At 35.5% G+C, this 17,618-nt stretch overlaps 1 protein-coding gene across 11 annotated transcripts in view; it reads right to left on the reverse strand.

Moving 5' to 3' along the window:
* The window catches only part of EPHA5 (EPH receptor A5), a 368,176-nt gene that overhangs the window by 5,207 nt on the left and 345,351 nt on the right, over nucleotides 1-17,618 (reverse strand). For 9 of the 11 annotated variants that reach the window (XM_057502277.1, XM_036918159.2, XM_036918158.2 and 6 more), the window contains 2 exons: nucleotides 16,634-16,827; nucleotides 4,613-4,768 (listed from right to left, as the gene is read on the reverse strand). In XM_057502277.1, coding sequence (XP_057358260.1) covers nucleotides 4,613-4,768; nucleotides 16,634-16,827 — 350 coding nt within the window. Of the gene's footprint in view, nucleotides 1-3,365; nucleotides 4,769-16,633; nucleotides 16,828-17,618 lie in introns of those variants that run through there. The other 2 variants (XM_036918164.2, XM_057502281.1) reach the window with 2 other exon arrangements.

Raw genomic sequence — 17,618 nt, forward strand, 5'->3', positions numbered from 1 at the left:
ACTTTACTCTCCTCTTTCCATGGGAGAAATGGTGTTATAAAAACACAGCATTGCATTTTACATAATTGCATAAATTGTATGTCTTTAATGGAGTGCTGTTGTTTTAAAAATCTGACCTGTCATTTCAAAAGATGGTCAAATTAATATGCAGAAATTTAGAAAAATAATATGATTATAATGTATGCAAATGTACATATACCTTTATACAATGTAATTTTTAGTGAAAAGTGGGGAATAAATTTATGCGAGTTGAAATTGTTCTCAGCAACATACTAGATTCTTTTCTAATGATATTACAAATTTTCTAATGATACACAAATGACATTATAAATGAATTAAAATGGTATTAGAGAAATGTTTTTATTAAAACTTAAAATAACTTTATTCCAATATTGGTAGATGCATTAAAGTATTTTAAATAGTTTTAACTCACATTTGTCATTTCTAACAATTCCCATTTTACTCCTTAAAGTATATATTAAATTTTCAATTTAGCAGTGATAATGAGAGATATTTGATAGAATTTAATGTATTTTACATTTAATGATGAGGCTGCTGCTCTATTTATAATGATTTTGAAAAAAAATGGAAATAATACAAGACATGCTTTTTTACTCATTTCATTTTTCTATGTAGAAAATTTTATAGTTAGGCAAAGATTTAGATGTGCCCCCTTTATAAATATTATACTAATTGTACCATGACCACATATAATATTAAGTAATACCCAAGGCCAATTCTAATGATGAAACTGTTTTTCAGTATAGACTTATGAATTTAAACATTATGAGCATAGCATTGTTACATAAAAAATATTTTGGATTTTTGTCAACAAAGCATGATTAGTTTTAGAAAAACTACAAATATAATAGCTTACCATTGTTGCGTTTACATTCCAGCATTTTTTCAAATGCTGTTCTACCATATTAAACAATGGAAAGAACTGATAGTATGAAACTAAAATGGCAGAATGAAAAATAGAGAACAAGAGGTGTCTAGCTGATGTTGGAGCAACTCTTGATTATTCAGGATTTAATTCATCCTTTTGTGGATGAGTCATTCCCTACTCATTCTTCTCCCTTCTGCTTTACACGCCTTTTAGCCACATTGCTGGTACCCAGCCCACCAGCATTGACTGGATAGGAGAAGGGAGAAGAGAGATGTATTAATATTCACTAAATTTCAGTGTTTATTCTTTGTGTCTTAGTTTGATTATACAGTCGTATGTTTGGAAGTTTTTGGTTCATTTAGAAAAATCTTGATAATCATTTATATGTCTACTATAGAGGATAAATGTATTTACATTTGGCAAGAGAAGACGAACCATGGCTGGATCACGATTTTCAATGGGTAAGTCATTTTGAGGGTCAGACAAGAAGCTTTAGCTTAGTGATGAAGAACACAGAGGCTAGTAAATATCTTTCAAGTGTATAATAAATTATGCATAATGACTTTATTAAGAAATCTATTTGAATTAGTGTGCACAAATTTTGGCCATAGATTTGTGAGATTTTCATTTTAGTAGTAAGACCCTATTTTAATAAATGATACTAATGGGAACCTCTTCAGCTTACATATAATTGGTATAATAATCAAATTCATTGCATTTTGGTCATCTTTTGAATAATCAAAAGTTGACAGTATTGCTCTGACAAGAAGTTTAAAGAGTAGCTATAATACTGCCCTTCATGCAAATCTTTGGATTCAATTTTTACTCACCTGAAGCACACACTCCCCCCTGCTGACCATAACCCACTGCACTTACACACCATAGGACAAATTGCACTCTAATATGAGGACTGTACACATAATAGCAATATTTAGGCACAGAGGACATACAAAAATGTCTAAGGTTGAAAGCCACTTTCATCGAAAATGTTTTAACGCTAAGATCTCTAAGCTTTTCATTTCCTTTCCACATTAGGCCATAGAGGCATGTGCTGGCATAAAACTGATAAACAAAATAAAATTAAATCTTTAATGAAGGACATTTTTACTAAAGTATGTGGCTCCAAAAAATTGTAAATTTTTACTCTTCCTTTTTCTAAACCCATTATGAGAACAAATTTGATGGTACAAACTGTACCATATTTTTCTAATTTAAGTGTATAGCAGCTGGATCTTTTGCTTTATATTGATTTTAAACTTTTGCCTCTAAGCATTTATTATATGAATCTATTTTTCCAGTTCTCAGTTTCTATTATGCCTTGGCATTAACACTGATAATAGTTTATTATTGTATTATACAGGCTCCATAAAATTAGTATTCAGATATTGAGTAAAGACCGTGTGTAAAAATCATCATGTAAGTGGTTTAAGAGCTTGTATTTGCCTTTGCGAACATTCCAGCTCCTTTGCTGTATGGCCTTAATAATGATTGATTTTTTTATGGTGAAGGGCAAGTAAAATGCACATAATAATAATTTTCTTATATTTCTGACCGAACAAGTAACTGATTGCTTACTGCTTTGTGAGTTATTTAAACAGTATTTTGAAAAATATGTTCTTACTAAATTGAAAAAATGTGGTCAAAAGCACAATAAACAAGAGGAGGACATATATTTAAAGGTGCTGGACTCTTTACAAAATCAGCTTCACTTGAGTTAAGGTTTTCTGACTCAGCTCCTAGTAAGGAATGTGTACTTGACCCAAGAATCTGAAGCAATTGACCAATGGAGACCAACATCTCTGAACAGGAAGATATTGATAAGCTTTCTAATTTTACCCTGTTCTGCTGGTAAGAAGAATGAATTAAATGGCAAAATACCTGAAAGGAGGCAGTAAAAAAATAAGCAACAAGCTTCCAAGGTAGTAGAGACAGAGAGAAGAAAGTGAACCGAATAGATAAAAATTGGCCCCACAAAAATTACTGGAGACTAGAGACGAAGTGGAGAACCATAATAAGAAGATAGAAGAAAGCTACTAGGGATTGAAAGAAAATATACAAAATGAAGAGAGTTTGGGGAAAAAAGGGCATATAAGAAAAGAAAAAGAGTTAGAACAAATAAGAAAAAGTAAAACCATATTGCTAAAATATTCAACATACTTATGGTGCTTTGAGGCCCCAAATAGATTAAGTAGAACTGAAGTAGTTAATGCAAAAAACCATTATATGATTATAACTATTGTGTGAGGGGGAGAAGCAAAAAAGGTAGTGGATGTAAATATATATATGCATGTATATGTGCTATTTTAATAAAAAAAGAGACATTGTTTAATGCAAATAATTTTATTATATATTTACAAGTAATCTGACATTGGGTAGAAATACCTACAGAATCATTTTAATATAAAATGACAAATGACTTTAATAAATTAAAATGACCATTTTTACTGAAAAATTAAATAGCAATCATGTAAAAATAGTTTTAAATTATCAGTAAAATTTTGTTTCCTATTTTAAGTATAGCACAAATGAGTCCTTTGACTGTCCAAAGAAATAATGGGTAAAGTATAAGTGTAATCAAATACATATGATTTGGTGATGATGGTGAAAATGAGATTCAATAAATTAAGAGAGCAAGCAGAGTGTGATTTTTTATTTATAAATATGAAAGAAGAGAAATGCTGAGAATGTGACATTAACTGGTGATAAATGATGGTACCCTGTTACCTTTTGTGTGTATGGGCAGTGAATTCAATGAATCAAGAATGTCAGAATAATAGAAATGGTGAGAGAAAAGTTCAGTGTTCATATTATGTGAAGTAATGGAATAAAGACTGTGGTTTAGTGTTTTAAAATGTTATTCTACTATGTTCTAATCCTTACAACAATATTTTAACCTTTGAATTTGTAGGTAAGTTGAAGTAAGTTATCACTATATTCACAGGTTAAAACATCATTCATGTTAATGTAATTGAGATGGAACCACCATAATGACAGTTAATTTTCACAAATAACAAATATTAGGCTAAAATAATCACACATACACAGTATATAATAAAATACAAACAACTTATAATCTTAAATATTTTAATATTTAACTCTAATGATTTTTATTTAATAAGATTTGATAAATTTTACCTTAAACATGCAAACAGAAAAGGGCACAATTGGTTCCACTGAGATTGTACCAAAGAACGAATCAGAGGCAGGATCTGATATATCCTTGGACTGCAAGAATATAAGGTGAACCATGTAGAGATTAAGTGAGATTCCTGCCTGGGAAGCTTTGTTTAAGCTGCCATTACCCAGATATTCATCACAGCCAAAATTTAGGAATATGTTTTATCATTATGTAGGACTAGCCACACCAATTGTGCTTACAGTTTGTTTTGAAATTACATTCATATAACATAGGTACCAGTATAAAAACTTTGTCAAGAAAACATCTCTTCCACAACACAAAATACCAGTATTTTGCCAAAGATCTGTTATTCTAATTATTCAAATATTCAAATGCTATTTGAAACAAAGAAGCAAAGATACTGGCCACAAGTTGCATAACCATGCAGTTGTTAACAATACAGGCTAAAAAAGAAGTGCTTCTTTGAAAGCTGCCACACATGGACAAAGGTTAAATGATTTCCCTTGACCTTATCCAGACAGGGTAAAAAAAAAAATTTTTTTTGCCCCAGCAATTATGTAAAAATTATCAGAAAAATTACTCACTCCGAGGTCACCTGAGCCACAGCGTCCATTGAACTGTATCCATTTTCCATGAAAATCTCTGTATACCGGCCCATTTTGATTGTTTCAAGCCATTCACCTACTGATCTGTAGGCTCCAGAGCCCAGTGAGCCATGCTCTGCCAATAAGTTAGATACTCTAAAATAAAGAAAACACACATATTAAAACATTTTAACTCTTTTATAAGGAATTGTATTGTAATGTTAGCTCATAGTCAATGGATCTTTGGGTAATAAGTAAGTTTATAGGGGAAATATATATTAATGCTAACATAGAAGAAAATAACTCAAAGTACAATACACAAAACAAGTCTATTCATATTTTTTTCTATCTATATATAGTTCATAGCTTAATGACTCTTAATGTCTTAATAAGTAAATTTACTGTAACACAAAATATCAGCTAAAAGTTTCATGTAGAGATTTAGATATATTAACTTCCTGGTATTGTTTATTGTTTGTAAACATAATAGAGAAAATACCACCAAATATAGATAGGTGTGATAATTTGTGTGAAGTCAGTTTCTCCTGGACTTTGTTAGAGAACTCATACTCATTTAAACTAACTTCCCGAGAAGTCCAGAAGTTATTTATTGTTTATTTTATGCTCTTATGGAGGGGGTACTTGTTAATAAACCTGAGTAGCAGAACTTAGAAAACATAATGTAACCCCAAATACATATGAAAACTGGAGTCAATCAAACCATGCGATGTTCTAAACCATAATAAACTCATACTTGTTGACCAACAGCAATACTAGTGATATGATGATGATGATAATTATTTCTGAAAATGTGTCCTCAGGAAATAATATGGAAAAATGACAAAAAGTACATGAACACAATAAGACTAAACAATTTAAATGTCTGTCAGTGGGGATTTATAAGTAAATTTCAACCATAAGATATAAGACAAATACCTTTCTTTCTAATCATGTTCTCTTCACTGTCTCAAGTCCCACTTACACTTCAAACTCCTCCACTATTATTTCTTCTAAACCAATTGTATAAAAATTGCTCTGGTTAACTTTCTGTGATATGACTGCCCTTGCACTGTTCACCATGTAAGAACTTATTCACTATGTAAGAACTTGTTCACCATGTAAGAACTTGTTCGTTATGCTTCAGAAGATTGGAGACTGTTGAGAATTAGGCTTGGGGTTGATTAATGATTGTGCATTGAGTCCCCTATAGAGAATTTTATTGTTGTTAACAACCATTTGATCAATAAATATGAGAGATGTCCTCTCTAAAAAAAAAAAAAAAAAAAAATTGCTCTGGTTGAGGTGAGCAATGACTTCTATTTTCCCAAAATTTGTGAAGGTTTTCGAGTCTGTAAGATGACTGACCTCTCAGAAACATTCCACAACCACTACTACCTCCTCCCACTTGAAATCCTATATTATCTCAATCTCTTTTGAATCACTAAAATTCTCTCTTTCCTGGCTATTATGACATTGAATGTACCTTGTCCTCACTCTGCTTTGCCTCTTACTTCTTCTTTTCCTGACTTTAAAATTTGGAGGGAACCAGGACTTGGCCCTATACCTTCTCTGCTCAAGCTATAATTCCGTACCACTTTAGGCAATTTTACCCAATTTCATGCTTCAAATGGCATTTATTTTTCTTCATTTTTTTATCTCCAGCCTAGGTCTCTCATATATTCATTCATATGCCTACTTCATGACTCCATACTTCTCGTAGGAATATCAGTCCAACATGTCAAAACCACACTCCTCACTTCTCACATTTAATTCCTTCTAAAGTCCTTTCCATTATGGTATACGGCACATCAGTCCATGCCCTCCTAGTCTCCTCATAATCTATCATTGTGTGTACCACCTACTTCTAGATACTACGTATTAATATATATATATGTATATAAATGTGTGTGTATGTGTATATATTTTTATATATACTTCCAATATATTCCACATCTGATCACTTATCTCTCATCAACACCACTTTTCAAGACACCGTTATGTCTTACATGCACAACTAATCTAGCTTCCTGCGTATCCTCCTAAATTCTACTTCCATTCTTCACTCCAAAATCAAAGTATTCTTGTAATGTTTTTGTTTTGTCCAATATATCTCTCCTCCAATAGTGTGTTGCTCAATGCTCTATATTCAGCACCTAACCCACAACATGACACAGAATAGACACATGAGTATTTGTTGTATTAATCAATGGGTATCTTATAGTGATTTGTAGTGGTCAAAGATTTGTTGTAGACAGAAATACAGGAGGAAACAGTTGGAGAATGGGATCCTGAAGTTGAAATTATGGAAGAGTTGAAATTTTTGATAATAGAAAAGTCTAGAATATCACTATGAGAAAGAGAGTCCGCTGTAGGTTAGAGCCCAAAAACACTGAAGGAGAAAATTCCAAGGTATTGGGACATATTTGAACATCATGTACATGGTTATTGAAATCACCAAGTTTTGAGACGTGGGTAGGAAGAGAGAGAAAGAGATGATGATCAGAAACTAACATCTATAATCAGGATTTTTAGATGACTGAATAAAGGTGGGTAGTGAGCAGTATAGTCTTAAGCCAAATTTATTTAAACAAAACCTAGCAAGCTGATTCTACATATTGCACATAAGGAAATATGAAAATTCTCTGGAGGTTTTCAACTGCTCTCAAGCTATAATAATGATGATGTTATATATTTTGTTATAACACAATTTAGAACATAATTAATGTCTTTATGATTTCCTTTCCTACATTCATTTGTGACAAATTAACATAAATCAGACAGTAGGTGAGAGAAATGATTAATATTTTGCATGATGGTAAACAATTTAAAAGCAGATATTTTGGGGATAACATAAGGAATAATCACTGAGAAGATGCACTATCCAGTTGCTACCACAGAAAGTTAATGATGCTTGAATAGAGTTTGAAGTTTCATTTCTCATTTGTACTTAAAAATGGCTTTTCACCTAGTGAACAAATGTTATGTCAGAATCATAGAACTGAGGTAACTTTATCAACAAATTGTTTCTCATTTAGCTTCTATTAATATGGGGCCAATTCAGTTACTAACATAATGCTTTTTCTTATAAAAATAGACAATTGCTTCAGATACCATGAAAACAACAATTTGATAAATTTTCTTAGAATCAACTGATTTATTTTTTGAGAGAATAATTCTGTAATATTTCAGGTTAAGGAGAAAAGTGTATCTTATAAATGTGCAACATTATTTAAATGCATTCATATGCATTCAGAAAAGTAAAAAATAATGCTCATTTGCTCAAACAAATTTTTCCACAAAATTACTCATTTATCAGTTTTAAGTTTTATTTAGACTGTGCTTTCAATGATTAGCCAAATATCTGTGTACAACTGGATAGAGCAAAGAATCCCTAAAGGATCTCTCAATGTTCATAAAATATAAAAGGCCCTAAAAATCTATTCTGAAGAAATCAAAGAATAATTATTGCTCCATATCTCTGGTTTAAGATGCATGAGTGCTTAACTGGTTTTCCTTTATGATCTTGTCACTTTTTTTTCCCATTTGCACCTATGTGGGATCCAAACCACATGAAAATGCATATATGTATTTGAGTGGGTTATTTTTGTGTTATCTGAATTTGGCTACAAATAACACTTTTCTGAAAGTAACGTGTATTAGATTAGATACAAGTGACTTAAAACATAATTTAGAAGGGGTGGAAGATGGCGGCGTGAGTAGAGCAGCAGAAATCTCCTCCCAAAACCACATATATCTATGAAAATATAACAAAGACAACCCTTCCTAGAATAAAGACCAGAGGACACACGAAAATATCCAAAACACATCCGCACCTGAGAGAACCCAGCGCCTCATGAAGGGGGTAAGATACAAGCCCCGGCCCGGTAGGAGCCGGGTGCCCATCCCCCCAGCTCCCGGCGGGAGAAGAATAGGCAGAGCGAGAGGGAGACGGAGCCCAGGACTGCCGAACACCAAGCCCCCGCCATCCGGGCCAGAGTGCAGAAACAGTACGTGCCCAGGGGGCCCTGGATCCTAGGGAAACAGGGCAGCAAGAACAGTGAGCGGGCACCGGTGGCCTGGCGCCGGAGGACACCAGAAAAACGCTCGACCATTTTTTTTTTTTTTTTTTGCTGTTTTGTTCTGGAGAGCGCTTTTTTGGAAGTCTTAAAGGGATAGGGCCCCCAATTCTAGGGAAACAGGGTGGCAAGACCGGTGAGCAGATGCCTGAGGCTGGTGCTGGAGAATAAAGAAAAATGGGCGGCCACTTTTTTCTTTTATTTTTTTTATTAAAAAAAATTTTTTTTTTAATTAAATTTTTTTTTTTTTTGTGGTCGTTGTTTTGTTTTGGCGAGTGCTTTTTGGAAGTCTTAAAGGGGCAGGGTGGGACACTTAATCCAGAGGTAGGGAATCCGGGGATCTCTGGGCACCCTAACCCCTGGGCTGCAGGGAGCAGGAAGGCCCCTTACGGAGATAAATAGCCTCCAGGCCGCTCCCCCTCCAACGAGACTCCACCACTTTGGAGCAGCTGCCCGAGCCAGGCCACGCCCACAGCAACAGTGGAGATAAACTCCATAGCAGCCCAGCAGGAAGCAGAAACGGTCTGCGCGCAGCTGCCCAGCACAAGCCACTAGAGGTCGCTGTTCTCCCAGGAGAGGAGGGCCACAAACCAACAAGAAGGGAAGTTCTTCCAGCCGTCACTCGTCCCAGCTCTGCAAACTATTCCTATCACCATGAAAAGGCAAAGCTACAGGCAGACAAAGATCACAGAGACAACACCAGAGAAGGAGACAGACCTAACCAGTCTTCCTGAAAAAGAATTCAAAATAAGAATCATAAACATGCTGACAGAGATGCAGAGAAATACGCAAGAGAAATGGGATGAAGTCCGGAGGGACATCACAGATGCCAGAAAGGAGATCGCAGAAATGAAACAAACTCTGGAAGGGTTTATAAGCAGAATGGATAGGATGCAAGAGGCCATTGATGGAATTGAAACCAGAGAACAGGAACACATAGAAGCTGACATAGAGAGAGATAAAAGGATCTACAGGAATGAAACAATGTTAAGAGAACTGTGTGACCAATCCAAAAGGAACAATATTCATATTATAGGAGTTTGAGTAGAAGAAGAGAGAGGAAAAGAGATGGAAAGTATCTTAGAAGAAATAATTACTGAAAACTTCCCCAAACTGGGGGAGGAAATAACCAAACAGACCACAGAAATACACAGAACCCCCAACAGAAAGGATCCAAGGAGGACAACACCAAGACACATAATAATTAAAATGGCAAAGATCAAGGACAAAGAAAGAGTTTTAAAGGCAGCTAGAGAGAAAAAGGTCACCTATAAAGGAAAACCCATCAGGCTAACATCAGACTTCTTGACAGAAACCCTACAGGCCAGAAGAGAATGGCATGGCATGATATATTTAATACAATGAAACAGAAGGGCCTTGAACCAAGGATACTGTATCCAGCACGACTATCATTCAAATATGATGGTGGGATTAAACAATTCCCAGACAAACAAAAGCTGAGGGAATTTGCTTCCCACAAACCACCTCTACAGAACATCTTACAGGGACTGCTCTAGATGGGAGCACTCCTAGAAAGAGCACAGCACAAAACACCCTACATATGAAGAATCGAGGAGGAGGAATAAGAAGGGAGAGAAGAAACGAATCTCCAGACAGTGCATATAACAGCTCAATAAGTGAGCTAAGTCAGGCAGTAAGATACTAAAGAGGCTAACCTTGAACCTTTGGTAACCACGAATTTAAAGCCTGCAATGGCAATAAGTACATATCTTTCAATAGTCACCCTAAATGTTAATGGGCTGAATGCACCAATCAAAAGACATAGAGTAATAGAATGGATAAAAAAGCAAGATCCATCTATATGCTGCTTACAAGAAACTCACCTCAAACCCAAAGACATGTACAGACTAAAAGTCAAGGGATGGAAAAACATATTTCAAGCAAACAACAGCAAGAAGAAAGCAGGGGTTGCAGTACTAATATCAGACAAAATAGACTTCAAAACAAAGAAAGTAACAAGAGATAAAGAAGGACACTACATAATGATAAAGGGCTCAGTCCAACAAGAGGATATAACCATTCTAAATATATATGCACCCAACACAGGAGCACCAGCATATGTGAAACAAATACTAACAGAACTAAAGGGGGAAATAGACAGCAATGCATTCATTCTAGGAGACTTCAACACACCACTCACCCCAAAGGATAGATCCACTGGGCAGAAAATAAGTAAGGACACGGAAGCACTGAACAACACAGTAGAGCAGATGGACCTAATAGACATCTATAGAACTCTACATCCAAAAGCAACACGATATACATTCTTCTCAAGTACACATGAAACATTCTCCAGAATAGACCACATACTAGGCCACAAAAAGAGCCTCAGAAAATTCCAAAAGATTGAAATCCTACCAACCAACTTTTCAGACCACAAAGGCATAAAACTAGAAATAAGCTGTACTAATAAAGCAAAGAGGCTCACAAACACATGGAGGCTTAACAACACGCTCCTAAATAATCAATGGATCAATGGCCAAATCAAAATGGAGATCCAGCAATATATGGAAACAAATGACAACAACAACACTAAGCCCCAACTTCTGTGGGATGCAGCAAAAGCAGTCTTAAGAGGAAAGTATATAGCAATCCAAGCATATTTAAAAAAGGAAGAGCAATCCCAAATGAATGATCTAATGTCACAATTATCGAAATTTGAAAAGAAGAACAAATAAGGCCTAAGGTCAGCAGAAGGAGGGACATAATAAAGTTCAGAGAAGAAATAAATAAAATTGAGAATAAAACAATAGCAAAAATCAATGAAACCAAGAGCTGGTTCTTCGAGAAAATAAACAAAATAGATAAGCCTCTAGCCAGACTTATTAAGAAGAAAAGAGAGTCAACACAAATCAACAGTATCAGAAACGAGAAAGGAAAAATCACGACGGACCCCACAGAAATACAAAGAATTATTAGAGAATACTATGAAAACTTATATGCTAACAAGCTGGGAAACCTAGGAGAAATGGACAACTTCCTAGAAAAATACAACCTTCCACGATTGACCCAGAAAGAAACAGAAAATCTTAACAGACCAATTACCGGCAACGAAATTGAAGCAGTAATCAAAAAACTACCAAAGAACAAAACCCCCGGGCCAGATGGATTTACCTCGGAATTTTATCAGACTTACAGGGAAGACATAATACCCATTCTCCTTAGAATTTTCCAAAAAATAGGGGAGGAGGGGATACTCCCAAACTCATTCTATGAAGCTAACATCACCCTAATACCAAAACCACGCTAAGACCCCACCAAAAAAGAAAACTACAGATCAATATCCCTGATGAACGTAGATGCAAAAATACTCAACAAAATATTAGCAATCCGAATTCAAAAATACATCAAAAGGATCATACACCATGACCAAGTGGGATTCATCCCAGGGATGCAAGGATGGTACAACATTCGAAAGTCCATCAACATCATCCACCACATCAACAAAAAGAAAGACAAAAACCACATGATCATCTCCATAGATGCTGAAAAAGCATTTGACAAAGTTCAACATCCATTCATGATAAAAACTCTCAGCAAAATGGGAATAGAGGGCAAATACCTCAACATAATAAAGGCCATCTATGATAAACCCACAGCCAAGATTGTATTGAACAGCGAGAAGCTGAAAGCATTTCCTCTGAGATCAGGAACTAGACAGGGATGGCCCCTCTCTCCACTGTTATTTAACATAGTACTGGAGGTCCTAGCCACGGCAATCAGACAAAACAAAGAAATACAAGGAATCCAGATTGGTAAAGAAGAAGTTAAACTGTCACTATTTGCAGATGACATGATACTGTACATAAAAAAACCCTAAAGACTCCACCCCAGAACTGCTAGAACTGATATCGGAATACAGCAAAGTTGCAGGATACAAAATCAACACACAGAAATCTGTGGCTTTCCTATACACTAACAATGAACCAACAGAAAGAGAAATCAGGAAAACAACTCCATTCACAATTGCATAAAAAAAAAAAAATACCTAGGAATAAACCTAACCAAAGAAGTGAAAGACTTATACTCTGAAAACTACAAGTCACTCTTAAGAGAAATTAAAGGGGACACTAACAGATGGAAACTCATCCTATGCTCGTGGCTAGGAAGAATTAATATCGTCAAAATGGCCATCCTGCCCAAAGCAATATACAGATTTGATGCAATCCCTATGAAACTACCAGCAACATTCTTCAATGAACTGGAACAAATAATTCAAAAATTCATATGGAAACACCAAAGACCCCGAATAGCCAAAGCAATCCTGAGAAAGAATAAAGTAGGGGGGATCTCACTCCCCAACTTCAAGCTCTACTATAAAGCCATAGTAATCAAGACAATTTGGTACTGGCACAAGAGCAGAGCCACAGTCCAATGGAACAGACTAGAGAATCCAGACATTAACCCAGACATATATGGTCAATTAATATTTGATAAAGGAGTCATGGACATACAATGGCGAAATGACAGTCTCTTCAACAGATGGTGCTGGCAAAACTGGACAGCTACATGTAGGAGAATGAAAGTGGACCATTGTCTATCCCCATATACAAAAGTAAACTCAAAATGGATCAAAGACGTGAATGTAAGTCACGAAACCATTAAACTCTTGGAAGAAAACATAGGCAAAAACCTCTTAGACATAAACATAAGTGACCTCTTCTTGAGCATATCTCCCCGGGCAAGGAAAACAACAGCAAAAATGAATAAGTGGGACTATATTAAGCTGAAAAGCTTCTGTACAGCAAAAGACACCATCAATATAACAAAAAGGATCCATACAGTATGGGAGAATATATTTGAAAATGACACATCCGATAAAGGCTTGACATCCAGAATATATAAAGAGCTCACATGCCTCAACAAACAAAAAACAAATAACCCAATTAAAAAATGGGCAGGGGAACTGAACAGACAGTTCTCCAAAAAAGAAATACAGATGGCCAACAGACACATGAAACGTTGCTCCACATCACTAATTATCAGAGAAATGCAAATTAAAACTACAATGAGGTATCACCTCACACAAGTAAGGATGGCTGCCATCCAAAAGACAGAGAACAACAAATGTTGGCGAGGCTGTGGAGAAAGGGGAACCCTCCTACACTGCTGGTGTCAATGTAAGTTAGTTCAGCCATTGTGGAAAGCAGTATGGAGGTACATCAAAATGCTCAAAACAGACCTACCATTTGACCCAGGAATAGCACTCCTAGGAATTTACCCTAAGAATGCAGCAATCAAGTATGAGAAAGATCAGTGCACCCCTATGTTTATCGCAGCACTATTTACAATAGCCAAGAATTGGAAGCAACCTAAATGTCCATCAATAGAGGAATGGATAAAGAAGAAGTGGTACATATACACAATGGAATACTACTCAGCCATAAGAAAAGGGCAAATCCAACCATTTGCAGCAACATGGATGGAGCTGGAGGGTATTATGCTCAGTGAAACAAGCCAAGCAGAGAAAGAGAAATACCAAATGATTTCACTTATCTGTGGAATATAAGAACAAAGGAAAAACTGAAGAAACAAAACAGCAGCAGAATCACAGAACTCAAGAATGGACTAACAGGTACCAAAGGGAAAGGGACTGGGGAGGATGGGTGGGTAGGGAGGGATAAGGGGGGGAGAAGTAGGGGGTTATAAAGATTAGCATGCATGGGGGGTAGAAGAAAAGGGAGGGCTGTACAACACAGAGAAGGCAAGTAGGGATTCTACAACATTTTGCTATGCTGATGGACAGTGACTGTAAAGGGGTTTATAGGAGGGACCTGGTATAGGGGAGAGCCTAGTAAATATAATATTCGTCATGTAAGTGTAGATTAGTGATACCAAAAAAAAAAAAAAAGGGCAGTTCCTGTGTGGTAACCTCCAATGAGTTCTACACAAGAGTATAAAGGGCATATAAAAGTGTAGGCAAAGGGTCTGTTTGTGTTTATACAGAGGATCAAAGCCTAATTGGGCTACCCCGAAAATGAACTAAGATACGATATGAAAAAGAACTTCCAACATCAGCACTCTCGGGAAGACTCATGCCAGAAGATGATCATCAAAAAACCCCAACAAAGATCCATGCACTGCTACAGCTATAGATGCACTCATCCCACCAGGTCCTGGACTTGCCATGGGAATGAGGAAGGAGATATCTAAGCTGGCCTGTGCATACAGTAAAACAACACATTTGACTGGGTCTATACTGTTGGAACTCAATCAAGAATTAGGAGAAGTGCAAATTGTAGCGCTCCAAAATCTTACAACTACAGACTATTTACTGTTAAAAGAACATATGGGATGTGAACAGTCCCCAGGAATGGGTTGTTTTAATTTGTCTGATTTCTCTCAGACTGTTCAAGTTCAGTTGTACAATATCCACCATATCATAGATAAGTTTTCACAAATGCCTAAGGTGCCTAACTGGTTTTCTTTGTTTCACTGGAGATGGCCGGTAATTACAGGTATGCTTTGGTTATGTAATTATACTCCTATTATGTTAATGTGTGTGCGCAATTTAATTAGTAGCTTAAAACCTATACATGCTGAGGTTACTCTACAAGAAGATATGTCAAAGAAATAATCAATCTTCCCATGTTTTCTGCCGCCTGCTATTTCTATAGCTGTTCTTCTTCCTTCCTAATTACAACCCTTAAGTAGAATTCGTGCCTCATATCAAATTTACCAAGTATCATATTTCTTCCAAGTGGTAAAGATACCTCAAGACAAATGCTGGGCATAGAAGCTACAGGGCATAAATATGCAAAGAAATAAAAAACTAACCATTTCAAACAATAAGTCTTCTCTCTCACTTACCAACTTTACATTTCCCTGTATGGCCCCGCAAGATGACTGGTTAGCCAGAGACGGGTAAGATTCCTCAAGGGAGGAACAACCTAAGACAGGCACAGTCGCAGGGGGGTCATCAGGTGAGAAATTGGGGATCAACAGAGGTGAGGCTTAGAACCTCACCACCCCTGTTCTGAGAGAAATCTTCTGCATACATGGATGCTTTATTGCCCTTGTCTAGCTTGGATTAACACATAGTCTACAGGCACACACCTGATCATCTACATTTGCTCTCTTACAACACTAAACTATGTTTTCTACCTTTATCTTGTATCTACCTACCACTTCAGCATTTTATTAAAAATAATAATAGTAAAGAGAGAAATGTGGTATCCACATATTAATCAAGTATAAAAATCAAATGAGTATTCATATTTGAACTGACTGTTTATAGTTCATAATGCATGAGCAAAACTGAAGGTTTCTGTGATGGCTGCCCTTGTACTGTTCACTATGTAAGAACTTATTCACTATGTAAGAATTTGTTCTCCATGTAAGAACTTGTTTGTTATGCCTCAGAAGATTGGAGACTGACGAAAATTAGGCTTTGGGTGGATTAATGATTGTGCATTGAGCATTGACTCCCCTATACAGAATTTTATTGTTGTTAACAACCATTTGATCAATAAATATGAGAGATGCCCTCACAAAAAAAAAAAAAAAGTATACACCTCCAATGGTAAAATAATAAGTAACCGGGATGTAATGAATATAGTCAAGATATTGTAACAGCTTGGTATGGTGATAGCTGGTACCCAGAATTGTCATGTATATAAATGTTGAATCACTATGTTGTACACTTGAAACTAATGTAATGTAATACCGTGTGTCAACTACCCTTTAATAAAAAAATAATTATCTACAAAAAACAAACAAAAAAAACCCACAAAAAAACCATAATTTAACCATTTATACTTCGTTGTAAGAGAGTAGCATTATGCAAAAACTATACTCAAATACATTAGTGTCATGTAGATCCATAGTTTAACATGTGTGCAAAGATGATTTAATTGATTTGGTATTTTTAATATAAATCTGAATTAGCTTCATTCAGGAAAATTCCCTCAGGTCTGGCCTGTACCTGCTCGATGCATTAACCAGTGTTTTCAAGCTACTTGGGTTACGAATCAGCTTGTCCAACATGTTGACTATTTCATCAAACTTGGGCCTGCTATTTCGGTCTTTCTGCCAGCAATCCAGCATTAATTGGTAGAGAGCAGCAGGACAGTCCATGGGGCTTGGCAGACGGTAGCCTTCCTCTACTGCTTTAATCACCTGGGTAAAACAAAACAGAACCATTCCCAATACCACAAATTTAGTATAGAATAGCTTCAGTCATTTCCCACTATCCAACTTTCATTCTTTCTTATTCTTACTCATGACATAATAAATAGCACCATCATGTCTAAAATCTATGTTTAGTTGCATTTGCAGCAAAGTAAAACAACATAAAGAAATAAAAATGGTATCACAATATAGGCAGACTTTCTTCACATATTATAAAAAAAATAAATACTAATCATTTTTACCTAAAATCTTAATGAAGAGCTATTTGTAAAATTAATTGTCACAAAAATAAACAGTTCATGTTTTATTTATCCTTGCATCCTGGAATCAAATAGAGATTAAATTTTATAGTGATTTCTCTGAAAAGTTAATGTCTTTTTAATGAAAAATTATGTGCAGAACCACATTTCTTAAAGTAATAGAATTGCAATTTTACTTCAAAAGAGATTTTCGGATGGTAAATGATAGATAAGTCAAAGGCTAAATTAGCATAACTGTCTCATGTATCATTTAATAATGCCAAGGTCTGGCTGTTTATTATCATCTACTGATTTCTGCCAGAAATTTGGAATAACTGTCTAGTAGCACAGGAATTACAAACATCACTGACTTTAAATATAACCACACATATGAGTATCAGTCTAATTGTGAGATTGCTTTATCAACAACATTCATAATGTTACTGCTGCTATCAAAATGTCTAAATCCAAGAAAGATTTGTTTATGCTACTGAACATGATACAGTCTCTGTCCAATTATTAAAACTCAAATATGTAAGT

This window comes from Manis pentadactyla, chromosome 5 (genome assembly GCF_030020395.1).
Source record: "Manis pentadactyla isolate mManPen7 chromosome 5, mManPen7.hap1, whole genome shotgun sequence".
In the NCBI taxonomy this organism is placed as follows: domain Eukaryota; kingdom Metazoa; phylum Chordata; class Mammalia; order Pholidota; family Manidae; genus Manis; species Manis pentadactyla.